Here is a 20,648-nt window from a genome sequence, read left to right as displayed (position 1 = left end):
TGCTCAAGCCAGATGAACCCGCGCTCAAGCTGGCGACCTCAGGGTCTCAGACCTGGGTCCTCCGCATCCCAGTCCAAAGCTCTATCTACTGTGCCACCGCCTGGTCAGGCCATTATAGAAACTTTTTTTTTTTTCTGAAGCTGGAAACAGGGAGAGACAGTCTGACAGACTCCCGCATGCGCCCGACCGGGATCCACCCGGCACGCCCACCAGGGGCGATGCTCTGCCCACCAGGGGGCGATGCTCTGCCCATCCTGGGCGTCGCCATGTTGCGACCAGAGCCACTCTAGCGCCTGAGGCAGAGGCCACAGAGCCATCCCCAGCGCCCGGGCCATCTTTGCTCCAATGGAGCCTTGGCTGCGGGAGGGGAAGAGAGAGACAGAGAGGAAAGCGTGGCGGAGGGGTGGAGAAGCAAATGGGCGCTTCTCCTGTGTGCCCTGGCCGGGAATCGAACCCGGGTCCTCCGCACGCTAGGCCAACGCTCTACCGCTGAGCCAACCGGCCAGGGCCATTATAGAAACTTTTAAAGATACTTTTCCTTTATATTTTTCAAATTTACATATATAATTTAAAAAGTAATGTTAAAGAGTTATCATAGAAAATAGCCCCCACACCCTAGTTCTAATTTCCATTCTTCATTTTCTCCTGATGTTATTTATAAATTGGAAGTTAGTATCCTTATAGGTGATACTGCTTTCACTTGTGGCATGTTAATTTTACATATTGTATTGACTGTTATTCATTGGGAGATAATCACTTAGCTTTCCTTTCCTCATATCACCAATGGGATTATGTGGTAACTTGTTATTAAACTAATAGTCTGTTAGAGGACTCAAATAAATAAAATTAGAAATGAAAGTGGAGAAGTAACAACTGACACTTTAGAAATACAAAGGATTGTATGAAAATTCTATGAAGATCTGTATGCCAAAAAGTTGGACAACATAGGCAAAATGGATACATTCCTAGAGACATGCAATATTCCAAAACTCAATCTGGAAGAATCAGAAAACCTAAACAAACTGATTACAACAAATGAAATAGAAACAATTATCAAAAAATTCCCAGCAAACAAAAGTCCTGGACAAGATGGCTTCACAGGTGAATTTTATCAAACATTTAAAGAAGAACTAACACCTATCCTTCTCAAGCTATTTCAAAAAATTCAAGAGGAGGGAAGACTTCCAAACTTTTTCTGAGGCAAGCATTATGCTCATTCCAAAACCAAGTAAAGACACTACAAAGAAAGAAAACTATAGGCCAATAACCTTGATGAACTTAGATGCTATAATTCTCAACAAAATATTAGCAAGCTGGATCCAGCAATACATCAAAAAGATCATACAACATGATCAAGTGGGATTCATTCTGGAGAGGTAAGGCTGGTACAACATTCGCAAATCAATAAATGTGTTCATCGCATAAACAAAATGAAGGATAAAAATCACATGGTTATATCAATAGATGCAGGAAAAGCATTTGATAAAATCCAGCACCCATTTATGATCAAAACTCTCAGCAAAGTGGGAATATGGGGAATATACTTCAACATAATAAAGGCCATCTATGACAAACCCACAGCCAACATTATACTTAATGAGCAAAAATTAAGAGCAATCCCTTTAAGATCAGGAACAAGGCAGGGGTCCCCCCTTTCACCACTCTTATTCAACATAGTTCTGGAAATCCTTTCACAGAAATCAGACAAGAAGAAGAAATGAAAGGCATCCAAATTGGAAAAGAAGAAGTAAAACTCATTATTTGCTGATGACATGATACTGTACATAGAAAACCCTAAAGTCTCAGTCAAAAAAACTGCTAGACCTGATAAATGAATTTGGCAAGGTGGCAGGGTATAAAATTAATATTCAGAAATCAGTGGCATTTTTATACACCAACAATAAACTGAAAGAGAAATTAAGGAAATAATCCTTTTCACTATTGCAATAAAAAGAATAAAGTACCTAGGAGTAAATTTAACCAAGGAGGTAAAACACTTGTACTCAGACATTGAATAAAGAAATCAAGGAAAGTGGAAGCATATACCATGTTCATGGATAGGAAGAATAAACATCATTTAAATGTCTGTACTACCCAAAGTAATCTGTAAATTCAGTGCAATTCCTATTAAAATACCAATGGCATACTTCAAAGATATAGAACATATATTCCAAAAGTTTATATGGAACCAAAAAAGAACATGAATAGCTTCAGCAATCTTGAAAGTGAAGAATAAAGTGGGAGGTATCACACTTCCTGATATCAAGTTATACTACAAGGCCATTGTACTCAAAACAGCTTGGTACTGGCATAAGAACAGGCATACAGATCGATGGAACAGAACAGAGAACCCAGAAATAAACCTACATCTTTATAGACAACTGATATTTGACAAAGATGGTAAGAGTGTACAATGGAGTAAAGACATGCTCTTTAATAAATAGTGTTGGGAAAATTGGACAGGTACATGCAAAAAAATGAAACTAGAACACCAGCTTACACCATTCACAAAGATAATTCGAAATGTAAGTTGTGAAACCATAAACATCTTGGAAGAAAACATAGGCAGTAACTCTGATATCTCTCGTAGCAATATTTTTGCCAATTTATTGACACGGGCAAGTGAAATAAAGGACAAGATAAACAAATGGGACTATATCAAACTAAAAAGCTTTTGCACAGCAAAAGACACCATTAAAATAAAAAGACAACCCACACAATGAGAGAACATATTCGCCAATATCTGATAAGGGGTTAATAACCAAACTTTATAAAGAACTAAAACTCAACACCAGGAAGGTAAACAACCCAATTAAAAAAATGGGCAAAAGAACTGAATAGACACTTCTCCAGAGGACATATAGGTGGCCAATAGGCATATGAAAAAATGTTCAACATCACTAATCATCAGAGAAATGCAAATTGAAACCACAATGAGATCCCACCTCACACCTGTCAGAATGGTGCTCATTAACAAATCAACACACAATAAGTGCTGGCAAGGGTGTAGAGAAAAGGGAACCCTCCTGCACTGCTGGTGGGAATGCAGACTTGTATAGCCACTGTGGAAAACAGTATGGCGTTTCCTCAAAAAGTTAAAAGTGGAACTGCCTATTGACTCAGCTATCCCACTTAGAAATATAGCCTAAGAATGCCAAATCACTGATTCAAAAGAAGATATGCACCCCCATGTTTATTGCAGTATTATTTACAATAGCCAAGCTCTGGAAACAGCCCAAGTGTTCATCAGTGGACGAGTGGATTAAAAAGCTGTGATATATACACAATGGAATACTACACGGCCATGAAAAAGAAGGAAATCTTACCTTTTACAATGGCACGAATGGACCCGGAGATCATTATGCTAATAAGCCAGGCAGAGAAAGAAAAATATCATATGATCTCACTTATATGTGGAATTTAATAAAGTAAACTGAGGAACAGAATAGAAGCAGAGGTGGGGTCACAGGGAGCAGAGGGACAGCTGTCAGAGGGAAGGGGGGTGAAGGGATGGGATTAGAGAAGGTGAAGGGATTAGTGAAATTATATATACATAACACATAAATACAGATAACAGGACAGGAAAACCCAGAGGGAAAGGGGGGAGGAAGTTGGGAGGGGGCAAAAAGGGTGTAATGGGGGACACAGGGGTTTGGGTTGAGGGTGTTATATTGAGTGAGACACTAGAATCTATGTTAACACAATAAATTAAAATTAATAAAAATGAAAGAAATAGTGTTTACATTATATAATATTCACTGCTAAACTGAGCAATGAAACTATTCCTTCCTTTACACCCCATCACTGTTCCTGAGAATTAATAATTGTCTTATTTTCTAATTTGTCTGGTATTCCATGCACAAACTATGAAATTATTTCTTCTGAATGCTTCCATGTTTTTCATGTGGCTGTCAGTAATTTTTTGCTTAATCTCAAAACTATCAGATTCATCTTTTTTCAGGAGACCTTCCTCCCCTGCTCTAATCTGGTCTGGTGGCTTTGTGCCTGCTGTACCCAGTTCTAATCCAGGGACTTAATTTCACATTTTATCCTGCAATTTGCTTCTTTTTGCTGTTCTCTTATGTTGAATATGCTGTTGCCCTGAACCCCTTGATTTGCATCCATGGCTTTTTAAGCACATTCTCCTGTAATTGCGACTACTTCAACTTCTGGCTCCACCTTCTCTTCCTCCTCTTTTTCTTCTAACAGTTTTATTGAGATATAAATCACATGCCTATTTAAAATATTTACCCATTTCAAGTGTCCAGTGGTTGTTACACATGAATATAGCATATATTTTTTTTATCTACCCATGAATTGGTGGACATTTGGGCTTTCACTTTTTACTTTTACAAATAATGCTGCTCTATACATTTGTTGGTTTTTTTGTTTTGTTTTGCTTTTTTTACAGAGAGAGTCAGAGAGAGGGGTAGATAGGGACAGACAGACAGGAATGGAGAGAGATGAGAAACATCAATCATCAGTTTTTCGTTGCGACACCTTAGTTCATTGATTGCTTTCTCTTATGTGCCTTGACCGCGGGCCTTCAGCAGACTGAGTAACCCCTTGTTTGAGCCAGCAACCTTGGGTCCAAGCTGGTGAGCTTTGCTCAAACCAGATGAGCCCGCGCTCAAGCTGGCGACCTCGGGGTTTCCAACCTGGGTCCTCTGCATCCCAGTCCGACGCTCTATTCACTGCGCCACCACCTGGTCAGGCTAGACATTTGTTTTTAATTCTCTTGGATGAATGGATTTACTGGATAAAATGGTAACTGTTTCTCTTTTTGAGGAATCTGCCAACCTGTTATTCAAGGTGGCTGCGTCATATATATTACCACCAGCTATGTATGAGGGTTTACATTTCTCTATGTCCTCATCAACACTTGTTATCTGTTTTTTACTATAGGCATCTTAATGGGTATCTCGTTGTGATTTGATTTGCATTTCCCTGATGGATGATGTTGAGCATCTTGTAATGTGCTTATTCACCGTTTACTTATCTTCTTTGGAGAAATTTCTTTGTGTGTGTGTGACAGAGACAGTGAGAGAGATAGAGGAACAGATAGAGACAGAGAGACAGGAAGGGAGAGAGATGAGAAGCATCAATTCTTCGTTGTGGCTAATTAGTTGTTCATTGACTGCTTTCTCATATGTGCCTTGACCAAGAGGCTACAGCAGAGCAAGTGACCCCTTGTTCAAGCCAGTGACCTTGGACTCAAGCCATTGACCTTGGGCTTCAAGCCAGCGACCTCAGGGTTTCAAACCTGGGTCCTCTGCGTCCCAATCTGATGCTCTATCCATGTGCCACCGCCTGGTCAGGCTGGCGAAATGATTTTTTATATACCTTGTTAAATTTTAAAATTGGGTTATTTGTCTTTTTATTACTTTGTAGGAATCTTGAAAAATATAATCTAGAATAGCTATAGGTCCCTTAGCACAGTGGTCCCCAACTCCCGGGCCGCAGACCGGTACCAGTCCGTGGGCCATTTGGTACTGGTCCGCAGAGAAAGAATAAATAACTTACATTATTTCCGTTTTATTTATATTTAAGTCTGAACGATGTTTTATTTTTAAAAAATGCCCAGATTCCCTCTGTTACATCTGTCTAAGACTCACTCTTGATGCTTGTCTCAGTCACGTGATACATTTATCCGTCCTACCCTAAAGGCAGGTCCGTGAATATATTTTCTGACATTAAACCGGTCTGTGGCCCAAAAAAGGTTGGGGACCACTGCCTTAGCATATTTGCAGGTATTTTCTCCCATTCAGTGAGTTGTCTTTTCACTTTCTTGATAGTGTCTTGGAAGCACAAGTGTTTTTAATTTTGCCAATGTCCAATTATACTTTAACTTATTTCTTTCTTTATTCTTGGCTTTTTCTTTTTTTTTTTTTTTTTTTTAATTTTTCTGAAGCTGGAAACAGGGAGAGACAGTCAGACAGACTCCCGCATGCGCCCGACCGGGATCCACCCGGCACGCCCACCAGGGGGCGACGCTCTGCCCATCCTGGGCGTCGCCATGTTGCGACCAGAGCCACTCTAGCGCCTGAGGCAGAGGCCACAGAGCCATCCCCAGCGCCCGTGCCATCTTTGCTCCAATGGAGCCCTGGCTGCAGGAGGGGAAGAGAGAGACAGAGAGGAAAGCGTGGCGGAGGGGTGGAGAAGCAAATGGGCGCTTCTCCTGTGTGCCCTGGCCGGGAATCGAACCCGGGTCCTCCGCACGCTAGACCGACGCTCTACCGCTGAGCCAACCGGCCAGGGCCGGCTTTTTCTTTTAAAAATATTTTTCTTGTATTTTAAATTATATTTATTTATTTACATTGTTTATTCTACCTTCCCAAGTGATAGATTACACTTTTCTTCTTGCATGTTGGAAAACAAGTTTTATCTACCCTGACATTTGGTCTTGATGCAGAACCTCTCATGTGAGGATTTGCATCCTTTAGTTTTGAGAAACTTTCTTCCTATTTCTCTGATAATTTTTTCTTCTTTCTCTCTTATCTCTTTCCCTGGAATTCCTGCTAGTTGTATATCTATCTGATCCACTTGAGTGAGCCTCTGATTTTCTGATTTTTAAAAAACATTTCTTCAACTTTATTAGCCACCTTTAAATGTTTCAGCTCTCCTTTTCTTGTTCCTCTTTTAAGTAATATTTTCATTTTAGTGTATAGGTAGATACTGTCTTATCTATGTGAAGATATTAGGTATAGGTTTTTTTCCTGTTCACCACATTATCTTTGTTTCCTCCAGAATTTTTATTATGAAAAATTACAAGCATATAGAATATGTACTTATCACCCTCTTTAAAAAACTAGCACGTCTAAGCATACACTTGAAACTAATACAAAATAGTACTGAAATTAAACTATAATTGAAAAATAAAAAAATTTGAAGAATTTAAAATTAAAAATATTTTTAACAATTTATTGATTTTACCGAAAGAGAGAGAGAGAGAGAAATAGAAACATCAATTTGTTATTCTACTTAGTCATGTATTTACTGGTTGATTCTTGTGTGTGCCCTGACTGGGGATTGAGCCTGCTACTTTGTCGAATTGGGAGAATACTCTAACCAACTGAGCTAACTGGTGAGGGTCAAAAATGAAAAAAAAACCCCAAAAAACCAACCTACCGAAAACCTATCACCTGACTGGAGGTGGTGCAGTGGATAGAGTGTCAACCTGGGACACTCTGAACTACCTGACAAGGGCGGTCTTTTTTTTGTTAAAGGTAATTTTCAAATGTTTTGTGATTGTTTGTTTTTCTTTTTCTATTGATTGACTTGAGAGAGAAAGAAGCATTAATTTTGTTGTTCCACTTAGTTGTGCATTCATTGGTTGGTTCCCGTATGTGCCCTGACTGAAAATCGAACCTGCAACCTTTGTGTTTTGGAACGATGCTCTGACTGACTGACCTAACTGGCCAGCATCATATCTTGTGATTCTTGACTGTCCATTCATAAAGTGTCAGCAACTGAGAACTAGGAATTGGAAACTCCTAGTGTCTGAGCAGGAGATATTTTTTGTGAACTTCTCTGGGGGCAAGCCTGCCTTTTCATTGATGGAGGTGGGCACAGATGTTAGAATCTAGAGGTCTGTTCATTCTTAGCTTCTGAAGCTCTTCCAGTCTCCTACTGGGAAGTACCAGTCTAGCAGCCAAAATTCTGCAATCAGGGTAAGAAGAGGGAGCTGTATACCTGCCTAGCCAGGTTGGAAAAAAGACCAGGGGCCCCAAATGCTTAACATACAGACTTTTATTTTTATTTTATTTTATTTTTTTTTACAGGGACAGAGAGAGTCAGAGAGAGGGATAGGTAGAGACAGACAGGAACGGAGAGAGATGAGAAGCATCAATCATCAGTTTTTCTTTGCGACACCTTAATTGTTCATTGATTGTTCTCTCATATGTGCCTTGACAGCAGGCCTTCAGCAGACCGAGTAACCCCTTGCTCGAGCCAGTGACCTTGGGTCCAAGCTGGTGAGCTTTTTCTTTTTCTGCTCAAGCCAGATAAGCCTGCGCTCAAGTTGGCGACCTCGGGGTCTCGAACCTGGGTCCTCTGCATCCCAGTCCGATGCTCTATCCATTGCGCCACCACCTGGTCAGGCAACATATAGACTTTTAATTCTCTCCTCTCATTTTTGGCTGTGGCTTCAATTCTGGGAGCCTTTTTTTGTTCCTTCTAGTTCTGAGCTCTTCTAGGATTCTTTTGGCCTGCTTCTCTTTGGTATCTCATGGTGTCAGTTTTTACTTTCTCAAATCTATTAGGTCAGTTAACTTCCTCTTTCCACTTTCTTTTTTTTTTTTAATTTTATTTTATTTATTCATTTTAGAGAGGAGAGAAAGGGAGAGAGAGAGAGAGAGAGAGAGAGAGAGAGAGAAGGGGGGAGAACCTGGAAGCATCAATTCCCATATGTGCCTTGACCAGGTAAGCCCAGGGTTTCGAACCAGCGACCTCAGCATTTCCAGGTCGACGCTTTATCCACTGTGCCACCACAGGTCAGGCCCTCTTTCCACTTTCTTGTTGCAAAAATTTGTGGAAGTCTTTCATTTCCTATGATCTCTTCTCCCCTCTCTTGTACCCTTTTGTTCTTTACTGTCATCTTAGGGGGGCAATCTATACATTTAACTGAAAGTCCACACCTAATAATCTTTGTTTTTCTTGGGCTATCTGTTATATTTGCTTATCATTAATGTGTGTTCCAACTTAGAAGGTAGTTTACATTCACATTCTTACTGAGATCAAATTGGTGTCCTGATCTTTCCAGTATTTATCTATCTTACCTATCCAGTACCAGGCATTGTTTTAGATACTGGAGATATGGTGGTGAGAAAGTCAGATATGTATGGCTTCTGTTTTCATGGAATTTATACTCTTAATGGGGGAGGCATGTATATACAAATAGGATGTTGGCACAGAGTATGTAACAAAAGGGAGTCTTTGACCACAGATAACATTCCGTAGAATCATTATAACAACATAAACCCAAGACAATGACCCATTTATTATGGAAGTATTTTTACCAAAAATCTCTATTTGAATCATTCTTCAATTTAATTTATTTGCAGAAATAGTCACTAATAGTGACCTTTGTCAGTTAGAATGTGATACCGGAAAGACTAGGACATAGGTTTGATCTCAGTGAGAACTATTGATTTTGTATGGATAAACTTTCTTTTCTGGCTAACTCCTCTCTGGTTGTCATTGAAATATGTGACCTTGATTATAAAGGATGATTTCATTCTTTTAGAATGAATGTCTCATTATGAATACATCACAGTTACTCAGTGCATCCTCTGTCTACCCTGTTAGCTTTCTTTCACCATGTACTTAAATCTTACTCCTTTGTGCCTGACCAGGCGGTGGCGCAGTGGATAGAGCATTGGACTGGGATGCGGAGGACCCAGGTCCGAGACTCCGAGGTCACCAGCTTGAGCGCAGGCTCATCTGGTTTGAGCAAAACTCACCAGCTTGGACCCAAGGTCGCTGGCTCAAGCAAGGGGTTACTCGATCTGCTTAAGGCACATATGAGAAAGCAATCAATGAACAACTAAGGTGTTACAACGTGCAATGAAAAACTAATGATTGATGCTTCTCATCTCTTCGTTCCTGTCTGTCTGTCCCTGTCTATCCCTCTCTCTGATTCTCTCTCTGTCTCTGTTAAAAAAAAAGAAAAAAGAAAAAAAGAAAATCTTACTCCTTTGACTTACCACTTGTGTTAGTTTCCAAAGGCTGCAGTAACAAGATACCACAAACTAGATGGCTTAAAGCAACAGAAATTTATGTCATTCTGGAGGCTAGAAGTCTGAAATCAAGATGTTGACAACGCTGTCCTCTTACTAAAAGGATCTGTTGGAAGATCTGTTCCTTGCCTTTCTCTGAGCTTCTGGTGTTGCCAGCAGTCCTTGGTGTGCTTGGCTTGTAGACACATCACTTCAGTCTCTCCTTTCATCATCACATGCAGTTCTTCCTCTGTGTCTGTGTCTTCACCTGACACTTTTCTCTCTGTGTGTATCTGTCCCTGTGTCTCTTCTCTTTTTGTGAAGATGACAATCATATTGAATTAAGAGCCCACCTTATTCCAGTATGACCTCATCTAACTTACATCTTAATTACTTTTGCAAAGACTGTATTTTTAGGGATCATTTCTATTGTACGTTAATTAATTTTGCAAAAGACTCTTATTTCCAAATAAAGTCACATTTATAGGTACTAGGGGTTAGGACTTAACCATATCTTTTTAGGAGACACAATTCAGCCTACAACATTGATACTCTTTTCACTAAGAAATAAATAAAAACCATATTATTTATTCAGTTCATAATGAATATTGGTAGAAAGTATCACCAAATAAAAATAAAAGCTGTATACAGTACTCTACTACTGATCAAGAACTACCTGAAAATGCTTATAAGTAACATTGACAACCAATTAATCTTTGGGGAAAAAGAAATTCTGGTCTCTACTGGTTGATTTTTTAAAAGAATTTTATTTATTGATTTTAGAGAGAGGAGTGAGGGCGGGAAGGGGGAAGGAACCAGAAGTGTCAACTCATAGAAGTACCTTCTCATACGTGGCTTGACAGGGCAAAACCAGGGTTTCGAACTGACAACCACAGCATTCCAGGTCGACGCTTTAACCACTGTCACCAGAGTTCAGGCTCTACTGGGGGGGAGTTGAAGGTCTTGCAGCAATATCTGGAGAAGAATGAGCCATTCATAACCTTTTTTTTTTTTTTTTTCATTCATAACCTTTTGAGTGTGGCTCACTCTCCTAGTTTTCTTTCTTAGAAAATAATTTTTTAAAAATATTGGCCCTGGCTGGTTGACTCAGCGGTAGAGCGTCGGCCTGACATGCAGGAGTCCCGGGTTCGATCCCGGCCAGGGCACACAGGAGAAGCGCCCATCTGCTTCTCCACCCCTTCCCCTCTCCTTCCTCTCTGTCTCTCTCTTCCCCTCCCGCAGCCAAGGCTCCATTGGAGCAAAGATGGCCCAGGTGCTGGGGATGGCTCTGTGGCCTCTGCCTCAGGTGCTAGAATGCCTCTGGATGCAACAGAGCGATGCCCCAGAGGGGCAGAACATCGCCCCCTGGTGGGCATGCCGGGTGGATCCTGGTCAGACGCATGCGGGAGTCTGTCTGACTGCCTCCCCGTTTCCAGCTTTGGAAAAATGAAAAAAAAAAAATATATATATATAGTTAGTCCTGGCTGGATATCTCAGTTGGGAGCATCGTCCTCATACACCAAAGTTGTGGGTTTGATCCCTGGTCAGAGCACATACAAGAATTAATCAATGCCTGACCAGGCAGTAGTACAGTGGATAGAGCGTTGGACTGTGACACAGAACACCTAGGTTTGAAACCCCGAGGTCGCTGGCTTGAGCTTGGGCTCATCCGGCTTGAGTGCGGGCTCACCAGCTTGAGCATGGGGTTGCTGGCTTGAGCAAGGGGTCCCCGCTTTGCTGTAGCCCCCTGGTCAAGGCACAAATGAGAAAGCAATCAGTGAACAACTAAGGTGCTGCAACGAAGAATCGATGCTTCTCATCTCTCTCCCTTCCTATCTGTCTGTCCCCATCTGTCCCTCTCTCTGTCTCTTTCTCTCTGTCACACACACAAAAAATCAACCAATGAGCCCTGGCCGGTTGGCTCAGTGGTAGAGCGTCGGCCTGGCATGCAAGGGGTCCCAGGTTCGATTCCCGGCCAGGGCACACAGGAGAAGCGCCTATCTGCTTTTCCACCCCTCCCCCTCTCCTTCCTCTCTCTCTCTCTTCCCCTCCCGCAGCGAGGCTCCATTGGAGCAAAGATGGCCCGGGCGCTGGGGATGGCTCCTTGGCCTCTGCCCCAGGCGCTACGACGGACGCCCAGGAGGGGTAGAGCATTGATTGCCTCCTGGTGGGCAGAGCATCGCCCCCTGGTGGGTGTGCTGGGTGGATCCCGGTCGGGCGCATGCAGGAGTCTGTCTGACTGTCTCTCCCTGTTTCCAGCTTCAGAAAATTTAAAAAAAAAATTAAAAAAAAAAATCAACCAATGAATGCATAAATAAGGGAATAACAAATCAATGTTTCTCTCCCTCTCCCTTTCTCACTCTCTAAACCCAATTAATCAGTGTACCAACCAATTAATCAGTCATTAAAAATATAGTTAAAAATATTTTTTTTAAAGAAGCATTTTTATTTACTTATTTATTTTTTTAATTTTTTTACAGAGACAGAGAGAGTTAGAGGGATAGATAGGGACAGACAGACAGGAATGGAGAGAGATGAGAAGCATCAATCATCAGTTTTTCGTTGTGACATCTTAGTTGTTCATTGATTGCTTTCACATATGTGCCTTGACTGTGGGCCTTCAGTAGACCGAGTAACCCCTTGCTCGAGCCAGAGACCTTGGGTCCAAGCTGGTGAACTTTGCTCAAACCAGATGAGCCCGTTCTCAAGCTGGCGACCTCGGGGTTTCGAACCTGGGTCCTTCGCATCCCAGTCCGATGCTCTATTCACTGTGCCACCGCCTGGTCAGGCAGTTAAAAATATTTTAAATTAGAGACCTTGCATGTTCATTTAGTGTTGAATTAAGAGGGGTAGGAGAGTAGGAGCTGGCATGTAGCTGTTTAGAAATGTGCATCCTCAGAGACTTTAGATAATTTACTCTTTTATTCCCCTTTTTCTTATTTTTAGAAGGGAAGATAAAAGGCTTTTGATTCATGAAGAATCTGCTCACTAAGAAGTGTATATCAAGCCATTGGTTGAATTTCCATCAAAAACAGATTAAACAGAGAATGGAGAGGAAGGTCGACTCTAGGTGAGTAATGGGACTTGACAAAAAAGATAACTGAAATTATGGCTCATATGAAAGCCTGTAAATATTTTGTGTGTGAAAATAGTACTTATAAAAACAAGTTTTTTCTTGAATCATGAATGGTGAGAGAGGAAGCTTGGGCAAGAATTTCTTGTTGTTGATTGTTTGGTTTCTCATCCAAAGTATGTATAATGCACATTTTATACCTTATGTTACACTCAACTATTTTGCATGTGTGGAATATTCATCATTAACATTTGGATTTTGATTCATTTATTGAGCCAGGCCCTGCATTAGGTGCTGGGACTACCCCAGTGAATAAGACTAGACCAGTGGTTGGCAAACTCATTAGTCAACAGAGCCAAATATTAACAGTACAATGATTGAAATTTCTTTCAAGAGCCAAATTTTTTAAACTTAAACTATATAGGTAAGTACATTTCTTATCGAGGTAGCGCCCGCACGTGGTATTTGTGGAAGAGCCACACTCAAAGGGCCAAAGAGCTGACCACTGGACTAGACCATCTTCTCTTAGAGCCCACAATACACAGGGAGGTGCTGAAGTGTGACGGATATTTATGCCTTATGGAGAGTCCTGAAGAAACAACCTAACCTCCCTGGCAGCAAGGTGGCGGGTTGGTGATGATTACCCTGAATGATTTCTTGTAGGGGATGAATGATATTAGGCCAGTGCCATAAAGGAGGATGCAGTTGATGTCCCAATTGTATCCTTGTCAAACATAACAGCACTGGAATATATCAAACCAAAATTAAAACATGCTGTGGAATGGCCTTTGAAATATCCAGAGTCTTTTAGCTGAAAGGGTGTTCAGCCACTTATAGGAGTTCTTATGGCACACCTCTATGCTCTAAAATAATGATTGCAAAGGCTTTGGCCAATGAGAATTGACTGAATTTCTTAGTCATAAAGGGACCTGAATTAATGAATAAATATGTTTGTGAATCTGAAAGAGTGGTTAGAGAGATCTTCTAAAAAGCAAGAGTGATGCCTTCTTCTATTATTATTATTATTTTAAGTGAGAGGAGGGAAAATAGAGAGACAAACTCCTACACGCACCCTGACTGGGACGCACCGGCAACCCCTGTCTGGGGCCAATACCTGAATCAACCGAGCTATCATCAGTGCCTGAGGGTGACACTCTGACTAACAGAGCTATCCTCAGCACCTGGGGCTGCTGCTCAAATCAATCAAGCCACTGGCTGTGAGAGAGAAGGGGAAGAGGGAGTAGAAGAGAAGCAGATGGTCCCTTCTTGTGTGTGCTTTGACCAGGGATGAAATTTAGAATGTCCATATGCCGGGCCACCGCTGTATCCACTGAACCAACTTCTAGCTTTTTCATTTTGGACCTGGTTCCTACATCCCATGAAATACATTTCTTACTCCAGAATCCACTTCTGTACATTATTGTCAAAGCTGTGAGCATCAATTTTATACAGGAACAGAGATAATATATGTGGATGAATGCGTGGTAGAAGATATTTACAAACTTTATTTTTGAAGGCCAGAACAATAAAATAGCCAAATAAATGCCAGGCTTTTATGGCCTTGTTTCCAAATATATATTTGTTCTCATTAAAATTCATACCTGCTTTTTTGTTTCAGCCTTCTTAACCTTTACTTATGGCAAATAAAAAAACTAAGAGTTATTTCATATGCTCTAATGCCCTTGAAAATTTTAAAAAATTGGAAATATAAGCCAAATCCAGGTGTAAAACAAAAGAATTAGGGTTTTTTTCCCCCTCATAAAATGCTATAAGTAAATCATATAAAGTATTGATATTTTAACTTGTACACATTTTCAGGTCATCAATACATTTTTCAGTTAAAAGATAAAAATATTTTTTGCCTGACCAGGTGGTGGCGCAGTGGATAGAGCGCCGGACTGGGATGCGGAAGGACCCAGGTTCGAGACCCCGAGGTCGCCAGCTTGAGCGCGGGCTCATCTGGCTTGAGCAAAGAGCTCACCAGCTTGGACCCAAGGTCGCTGGCTCCAGCAGGGGGTTACTCGGTCTGCTGAGGGCCCGCGGTCAAGGCACATGTGAGAAAGCAATCAATGAACAACTAAGAAGTCTCAACGCGCAACGAGAAACTGATGATTGATGCTTCTCATCTCTCTCCGTTCCTGTCTGTCTGTCCCTGTCTATCTCTGCCTCTGTAAAAAAAAAAAAAAAAAAAAAAAAAAGATAAAAATATTTTTGATTTTGAGCAGGAAGGAGGAAAATTATCCTGAGGTTAGAAGTTATAGCGTGAAGCTGCCAGGCTATTGTATCTCTCCTCTACTTTTGATCATGGCTGCTTTCGGCTTGCATTAAGGTGCTCAGTGAACGTCCACTAAATGAATAAAAAGTGTGTGTGTGTGTGTGTGTGTGTGTGTGTGTATTAATGTCTGAAGCCTTTGTGGATCTATTGTTTCTGTTTCTGTAATCATGGGGTCTAGCTTCTTTGTGCACTAGGCATTATATATTAAAAATTATGTATAGGGGCCCTGGCCGGTTGGCTCAGCGGTAGAGCGTCGGCCTGGCGCATGGGGGACCCGGGTTCGATTCCCGGCCAGGGCACATAGGAGAAGCGCCCATTTGCTTCTCCACCTCCCCCCCTCCTTCCTCTCTGTCTCTCTCTTCCCCTCCCGCAGCCGAGGCTCCATTGGAGCAAAAGATGGCCCGGGCGCTGGGGATGGCTCCTTGGCCTCTGCCCCAGGTGCTGGAGTGGCTCTGGTCGCGGCGGAGCGACGCCCCGGAGGGTCAGAGCATCGCCCCCTGGTGGGCAGAGCATCGTCCCTAGTGGACGTGGACGTGCCGGGTGGATCCCAGTCGGGCGCATGCGGGAGTCTGTCTGACTCTCCCCATTTCCAGCTTCAGAAAAATACAAAAAAAAAAAAAAAAATTATGTATAGGAATGTCTTTAAGCTTATGATGTAGGTGCCTTCCTCCAGAAATGATTTACATTTTCCTCTCTTAGTCTCCTTGGTACATTACTGGTCTGGAAGGACCTTAAACTAGTCTTAAGGCTCATAATTCCCTAACCCTGGTAAAGCCCAGACTGGAAATTCCCACCAGACTGCAATAGTTTCATTTCATCCACACCCTCAATTTTGTATATGGCGCCTGTGTATTTTGGAAATGGATTGGTGTTTACTAAATTGATACAGAAACTAGAACAGTGATTACTTGGATCATTCCAGTGTATCAAGTATGAGTCAGTTTATATTGAGATATGTAATTGCCAGGGAAACCAGCAAGGATGCCACCCTTTTCTCCCAGTAAGGTACTTGATGAAGGAAGCCATGCTATGTTCAGTTTTCTTTTTTGTGTATGTGACAGAGATAGAGAGACAAAGAGAGTGACAGATAAGGACAGACAGAAAGGGACAGAGATGAGAAGCATTTCTTCATTGTGGCACCTTAGCTCATTGATTGCTTTCTCATATGTGCCTTGACCAGGGGGCTACAGCAGAATGAGTGACCCCTTGCTCAAGTCAGTGACCTTGGGCTCAAGCCAGTGACCTTTGGGCTCAAGCTGGATGAGCCTGCGCTCAAGTCGGTGACCTTGGGGTTTCAAATCTGGGTCCTTCGCGTCCCAGTCCAACACTCTATCCGCTGTGCCACCGCCTGGTCAGGCTGACCTAAACAGTTTTGAAGAGTTTAAAACACTTCACCGTTTATGAATACTTCTCAACTTGGGTTTGTTCAGTGTTTCTTCATGATTGAATTCAGGTTATACATTTTTAGCAGGAGTGTCACAAAAGTGATGCTGGAGACACATTAGATGGACTTGGTCCCATTATCACTGATGTTAACCTTTATCTTGACTAAGAGGATATCTGCCAGGTTTCTCCACTATAAATTAATGAATAAATATTTTGTGAGGAGATACTTTCTGAAACTATGTTAAATACCATGATCCCCAAATGGGGATTTGAATTTTTTTTTTTTACTTACAGTAGGATTATATTAAATAAAATGTGTATTCGTTTAAATACACATCTCTTCTAGTTTTCAAAATTTTTTGTTTCAATGTTGCCTAACCTGTAAAAGTATTAGACATATAAATGTAAAACCTATGTGGCAAAATGATGTTTCCATTGTTTTGTAGTGAAGTTTTGTTCGTATTTTTTTGCTTTTTTTGGCAGATTTGTGTGTGAGACTACTAACATCCTTTTAGTTGATAGCACAATAATATGTAAGTTTATATAATACTTATAAAAAATACACTGTAAAATATATTGATCCCCACTTGGGGCTCATGAAATGTGCTATGTTAAAGTGGATACTATTTAAATTTTTTTTTTTTTTTTTTTTTTTTATAAATACTTTATTGATTCTACAGAGACAGGAGAGAAAGGGGAGCATAGAATGGGAAGTTAACAACTCATAGTTGTTTCAGGCTAGTTGTTCATTGCTTGCTTGCGGTATGTGCCTTGACCAGGGAAACCCAGGGCTTCGAACCAGCAACCTTGGCATTCCAGGCTGAAGGTTTATCCACTGCGCCACCACAGGCCAGGCCTATTTAAATATTTTAGTAACTAGAAAGCCCGGCGGTCATACGAAATGACCGCTGTTCTAGATATTATAAATTGTAATTAAAATGATTTGTGCAAAGGTGTCTGCTAATTCAAACTGAATTACCCAGGGCAGGTGGTGAGGGACGCCCCTTTGCTTAGTGCCCCACAGGGTTTCCCCCTTCTACTTGCTTAATTGCTTAAAGTAGAGTGCAATGAAGGAAACCACTGGCAGTACATTTCTTAAGAGCCACCGCTAGCTCAATAAATAAAGGTGGTTTAAATAATAAAATGTTAATTCACATGTCAAAGATCTCTTTGTACACAACATTTCTTGTGTAGATCTTTCCATCATTTTTAAGCTCGCCTTGCAGAGGACCATCAATTATTTTTAATTTTACGTCTGTTCTTTCACGAACTCTTGAACAGGCAACATAAAGTTGATCGTGTCCAAATGCAGGCTCAGGTAAAAAAATGCCAACACGCTAAGCGTTTGGCCCTGAGACTTATTGATGGTCATAGCAAAGGCAAGTTTTACAGGAAATTGTCTACGTCTCAATTGAAACGGCAACCCTGTTTGAGATGGAGCCAAATCAATTCTTGGAATGACATGTATTTCACCTTTAGAGGAGCCAGTCAAAGACTTAGCTATTATGACATTATTTTTCAATTGGAGAACCTCTAGTCTTATACCATTGCAAAGACCCCTTCTGGTGTTAAGATTTCTTAACAGCATAATAATTGCTCCAATCTTTAACCTCAATTTGTGAGGTGGCATGCCAGAAGGCGGGACTATTTGAATGCCGTGGCAACTTTACCCCATTGGCTAGTACAGTTACGCAAGCAACCAATAAGCTATCGGTGACAAACAGACACTTAAGCCGCATATAATAAAGATGCATAGTTTTTTTTACTTTTGCAGTTTTCGGGGCAGTATGGCTACTCCGAATCTGGGTATTGTTTTCATATGGATATTTACGAAGAAAATGTGAAGAAGAACAAGTTGTGAGTGGTGTAGGAGCCTCTGTAATAATGAAGATGACTTCTTTTCTGAGGTATCCATGAGAATATGAAATATTTTTTGACAACTTCTTTACCCGCTTTGAATTATTATTGAAATTGATAACGTAATATCAAGGCGACTGGAACAGCACCGTTATTGTTATGATGAAAGTAATAAAATTTTTGCATTGATTCTTTATGTTAGGCTGTTATATTGCCCTACAATGTCTATCCACTCAACAGTCTTTTCTTTCTTAGAATGTCTTTTCACTTTTCCTAAAGGTTGTAGTCCTAAATAATTTGAGAGAACTTTTTTTTTTTTTGTATTTTTTTTTCTGAAGTGAGAAGCAGGGAGGCAGTCAGACAGACTCCCGCATGCGCCCGACTGGGATCCACCTGGCACGCCCACCAGGGGGCGATGCTCTGCCCATCCGGGGCGTTGCTCTGTTGCGACCAGAGCCACTCTAGCGCCCGAGGCAGAGGCCATGGAGCCATCCCCAGTGCCCGGGCCAACTTTGCTCTAGTGGAGCCTTGGCTGCAGGAGGGGAAGAGAGAGACAGAGAGGAAGGAGAGGGGAAGGGGTGGAGAAGCTGATGGGCGCTTCTCCTGTGTGCCCTGGCCAGGAATCGAACCTGGTACTTCCGCACACCAGGCTGACGCTCTACCACTGAGCCAACCGGGCAGGGCCAATTTGACAGAACTTTGACACAGTTTTTGTCATTTCATCATAACAATAATCGTATGTTCCACGTCCTTTTTTTTCCATTATATTATCAGATTTCAAGGGACTCTTATTCATTCTACTATACTATGCTGTTCCAGTCGCCTTGATATTATGTTATCAATTTCAATAATTCAAAGCGGGTAAAGAAGTTGTCAAAAAATATTTCATATTCTCATGGATACCTCAGAAAAGAAGTCATCTTCATTATTACAGAGGCTCCTACACCACTCACAACTTGTTCTTCTTCACATTTTTCTTCGTAAATATCCATATGAAAACAATACCCAGATTTGGAGTAGCCATACTGCCCCGAAAAGTGCAAAAGTAAAAAACTGTGAATTACTAAAATACTTAAATAGTATCCACTTTAACATAGCACATTCCATGAGCCCCAAGTGGGAATCAGTAAAAAATGTTTAAAAATAACTTTTTTTAAAATACACCAGTAAAGTAACCTAAATTCCATTATCTAATTCTATTTTCTTTTTTCTTTTTTTTTTTTTTTTGTATTTTTCTGAAGCTGGAAACGGGGAGAGACAGTCAGATAGACTCCTGCATGCGCCCGACCGGGATCCACCCAGCATGCCCACCAGGGGCAACGCTCTGCCCACCAGGGGGCGATGCTCTGCCCCTCCGGGGCGTCGCTCTGCCACGACCAGAGCCACTCTAGCGCCTGGGGCAGAGGCCAAGGAGCCATCCCCAGCGCCCGGGCCATCTTTGCTCCAATGGAGCCTTGGCTGCGGGAGGGGAAGAGAGAGACAGAGAGGAAGGGGGGGAGTGGAGAAGCAAATGGGCACTTCTCCTATGTGCCCTGGCTGGGAATCGAACCCGGGTCCCCCACACGCCAGGCCGACGCTCTACCACTGAGCCAACTGGCCAGGGCCTATCTAATTCTATTTTCAACCCTAATACCCCCAAAATATCAAAAATAAAAATTTGGCATTTTTAATGTCCAGTTCCTCTTCAAACTAGTACCCACTAGTTTTTACATCCATCGATGATATTTTTTTTAAAGGTTTTATTGATTTTACAGAGGGGAAGAAGCAAGAAGTATCAACTCATAGTTGCTTCACTTTTGTTGTTCATTGATTGCTTGTCCTATGTGCCTTCACTGGGCAAGCCCAAGGTTTCAAACCAGTGACCTCAGCACTCCAGGTCAACACTTTCTTTATCTACTCTGCCACCACAGGCCACACCATCGATGATTCTTATCTGAATGAATTATTACAATGATGGTTTTTAAATGATGCTTTTCTACATTTCTTCTAAGTTTATTAGTTGACATTCTACTGCAAAGTAGAGCTTTCCATTCTCCCACATTTATTTATTATTTATTATATCAGTATGGATTTATGGATTTCTGTTTTATTCAGTGGGTTTTCATGTATTACTGTTCAGATTGTCCCAGATTTGGCCAGTGGGAGCCCTATCAAACTGGCTTCTGTGTCTTTCTGACGTGACCCCATCATTCTTTGAACACTTACTTCTTTATTAGCTGATGTAAAAAGATATTTCAGGCTCATGTTGTATTTTCCTTGTCCCAGACCTGAAAAATTGTATCTTGAAGGAGCCCTGACTCCTTTTAGAAGGGGTGGTACTTTATAAACAATATGCAAGCTC

At 41.4% G+C, this 20,648-nt stretch overlaps 1 protein-coding gene across 1 annotated transcript in view; it reads left to right on the top strand.

Annotated features, from left to right (window-relative positions):
* Positions 1-20,648, top strand: part of SFI1 (SFI1 centrin binding protein) — a 94,470-nt gene that overhangs the window by 2,575 nt on the left and 71,247 nt on the right. The window contains exon 2 of the mRNA XM_066370433.1: positions 12,663-12,786. Within this exon, the coding sequence (XP_066226530.1) occupies positions 12,689-12,786 (98 nt within the window). The 5' untranslated portion in view covers positions 12,663-12,688. The remainder of the gene's footprint in view (positions 1-12,662; positions 12,787-20,648) is intronic.

The sequence above is a fragment of the Saccopteryx leptura genome, chromosome 2, assembly GCF_036850995.1.
Source record: "Saccopteryx leptura isolate mSacLep1 chromosome 2, mSacLep1_pri_phased_curated, whole genome shotgun sequence".
Lineage (NCBI taxonomy): Eukaryota > Metazoa > Chordata > Mammalia > Chiroptera > Emballonuridae > Saccopteryx > Saccopteryx leptura.
This window is presented reverse-complemented; position numbering and strand designations above follow the sequence as displayed.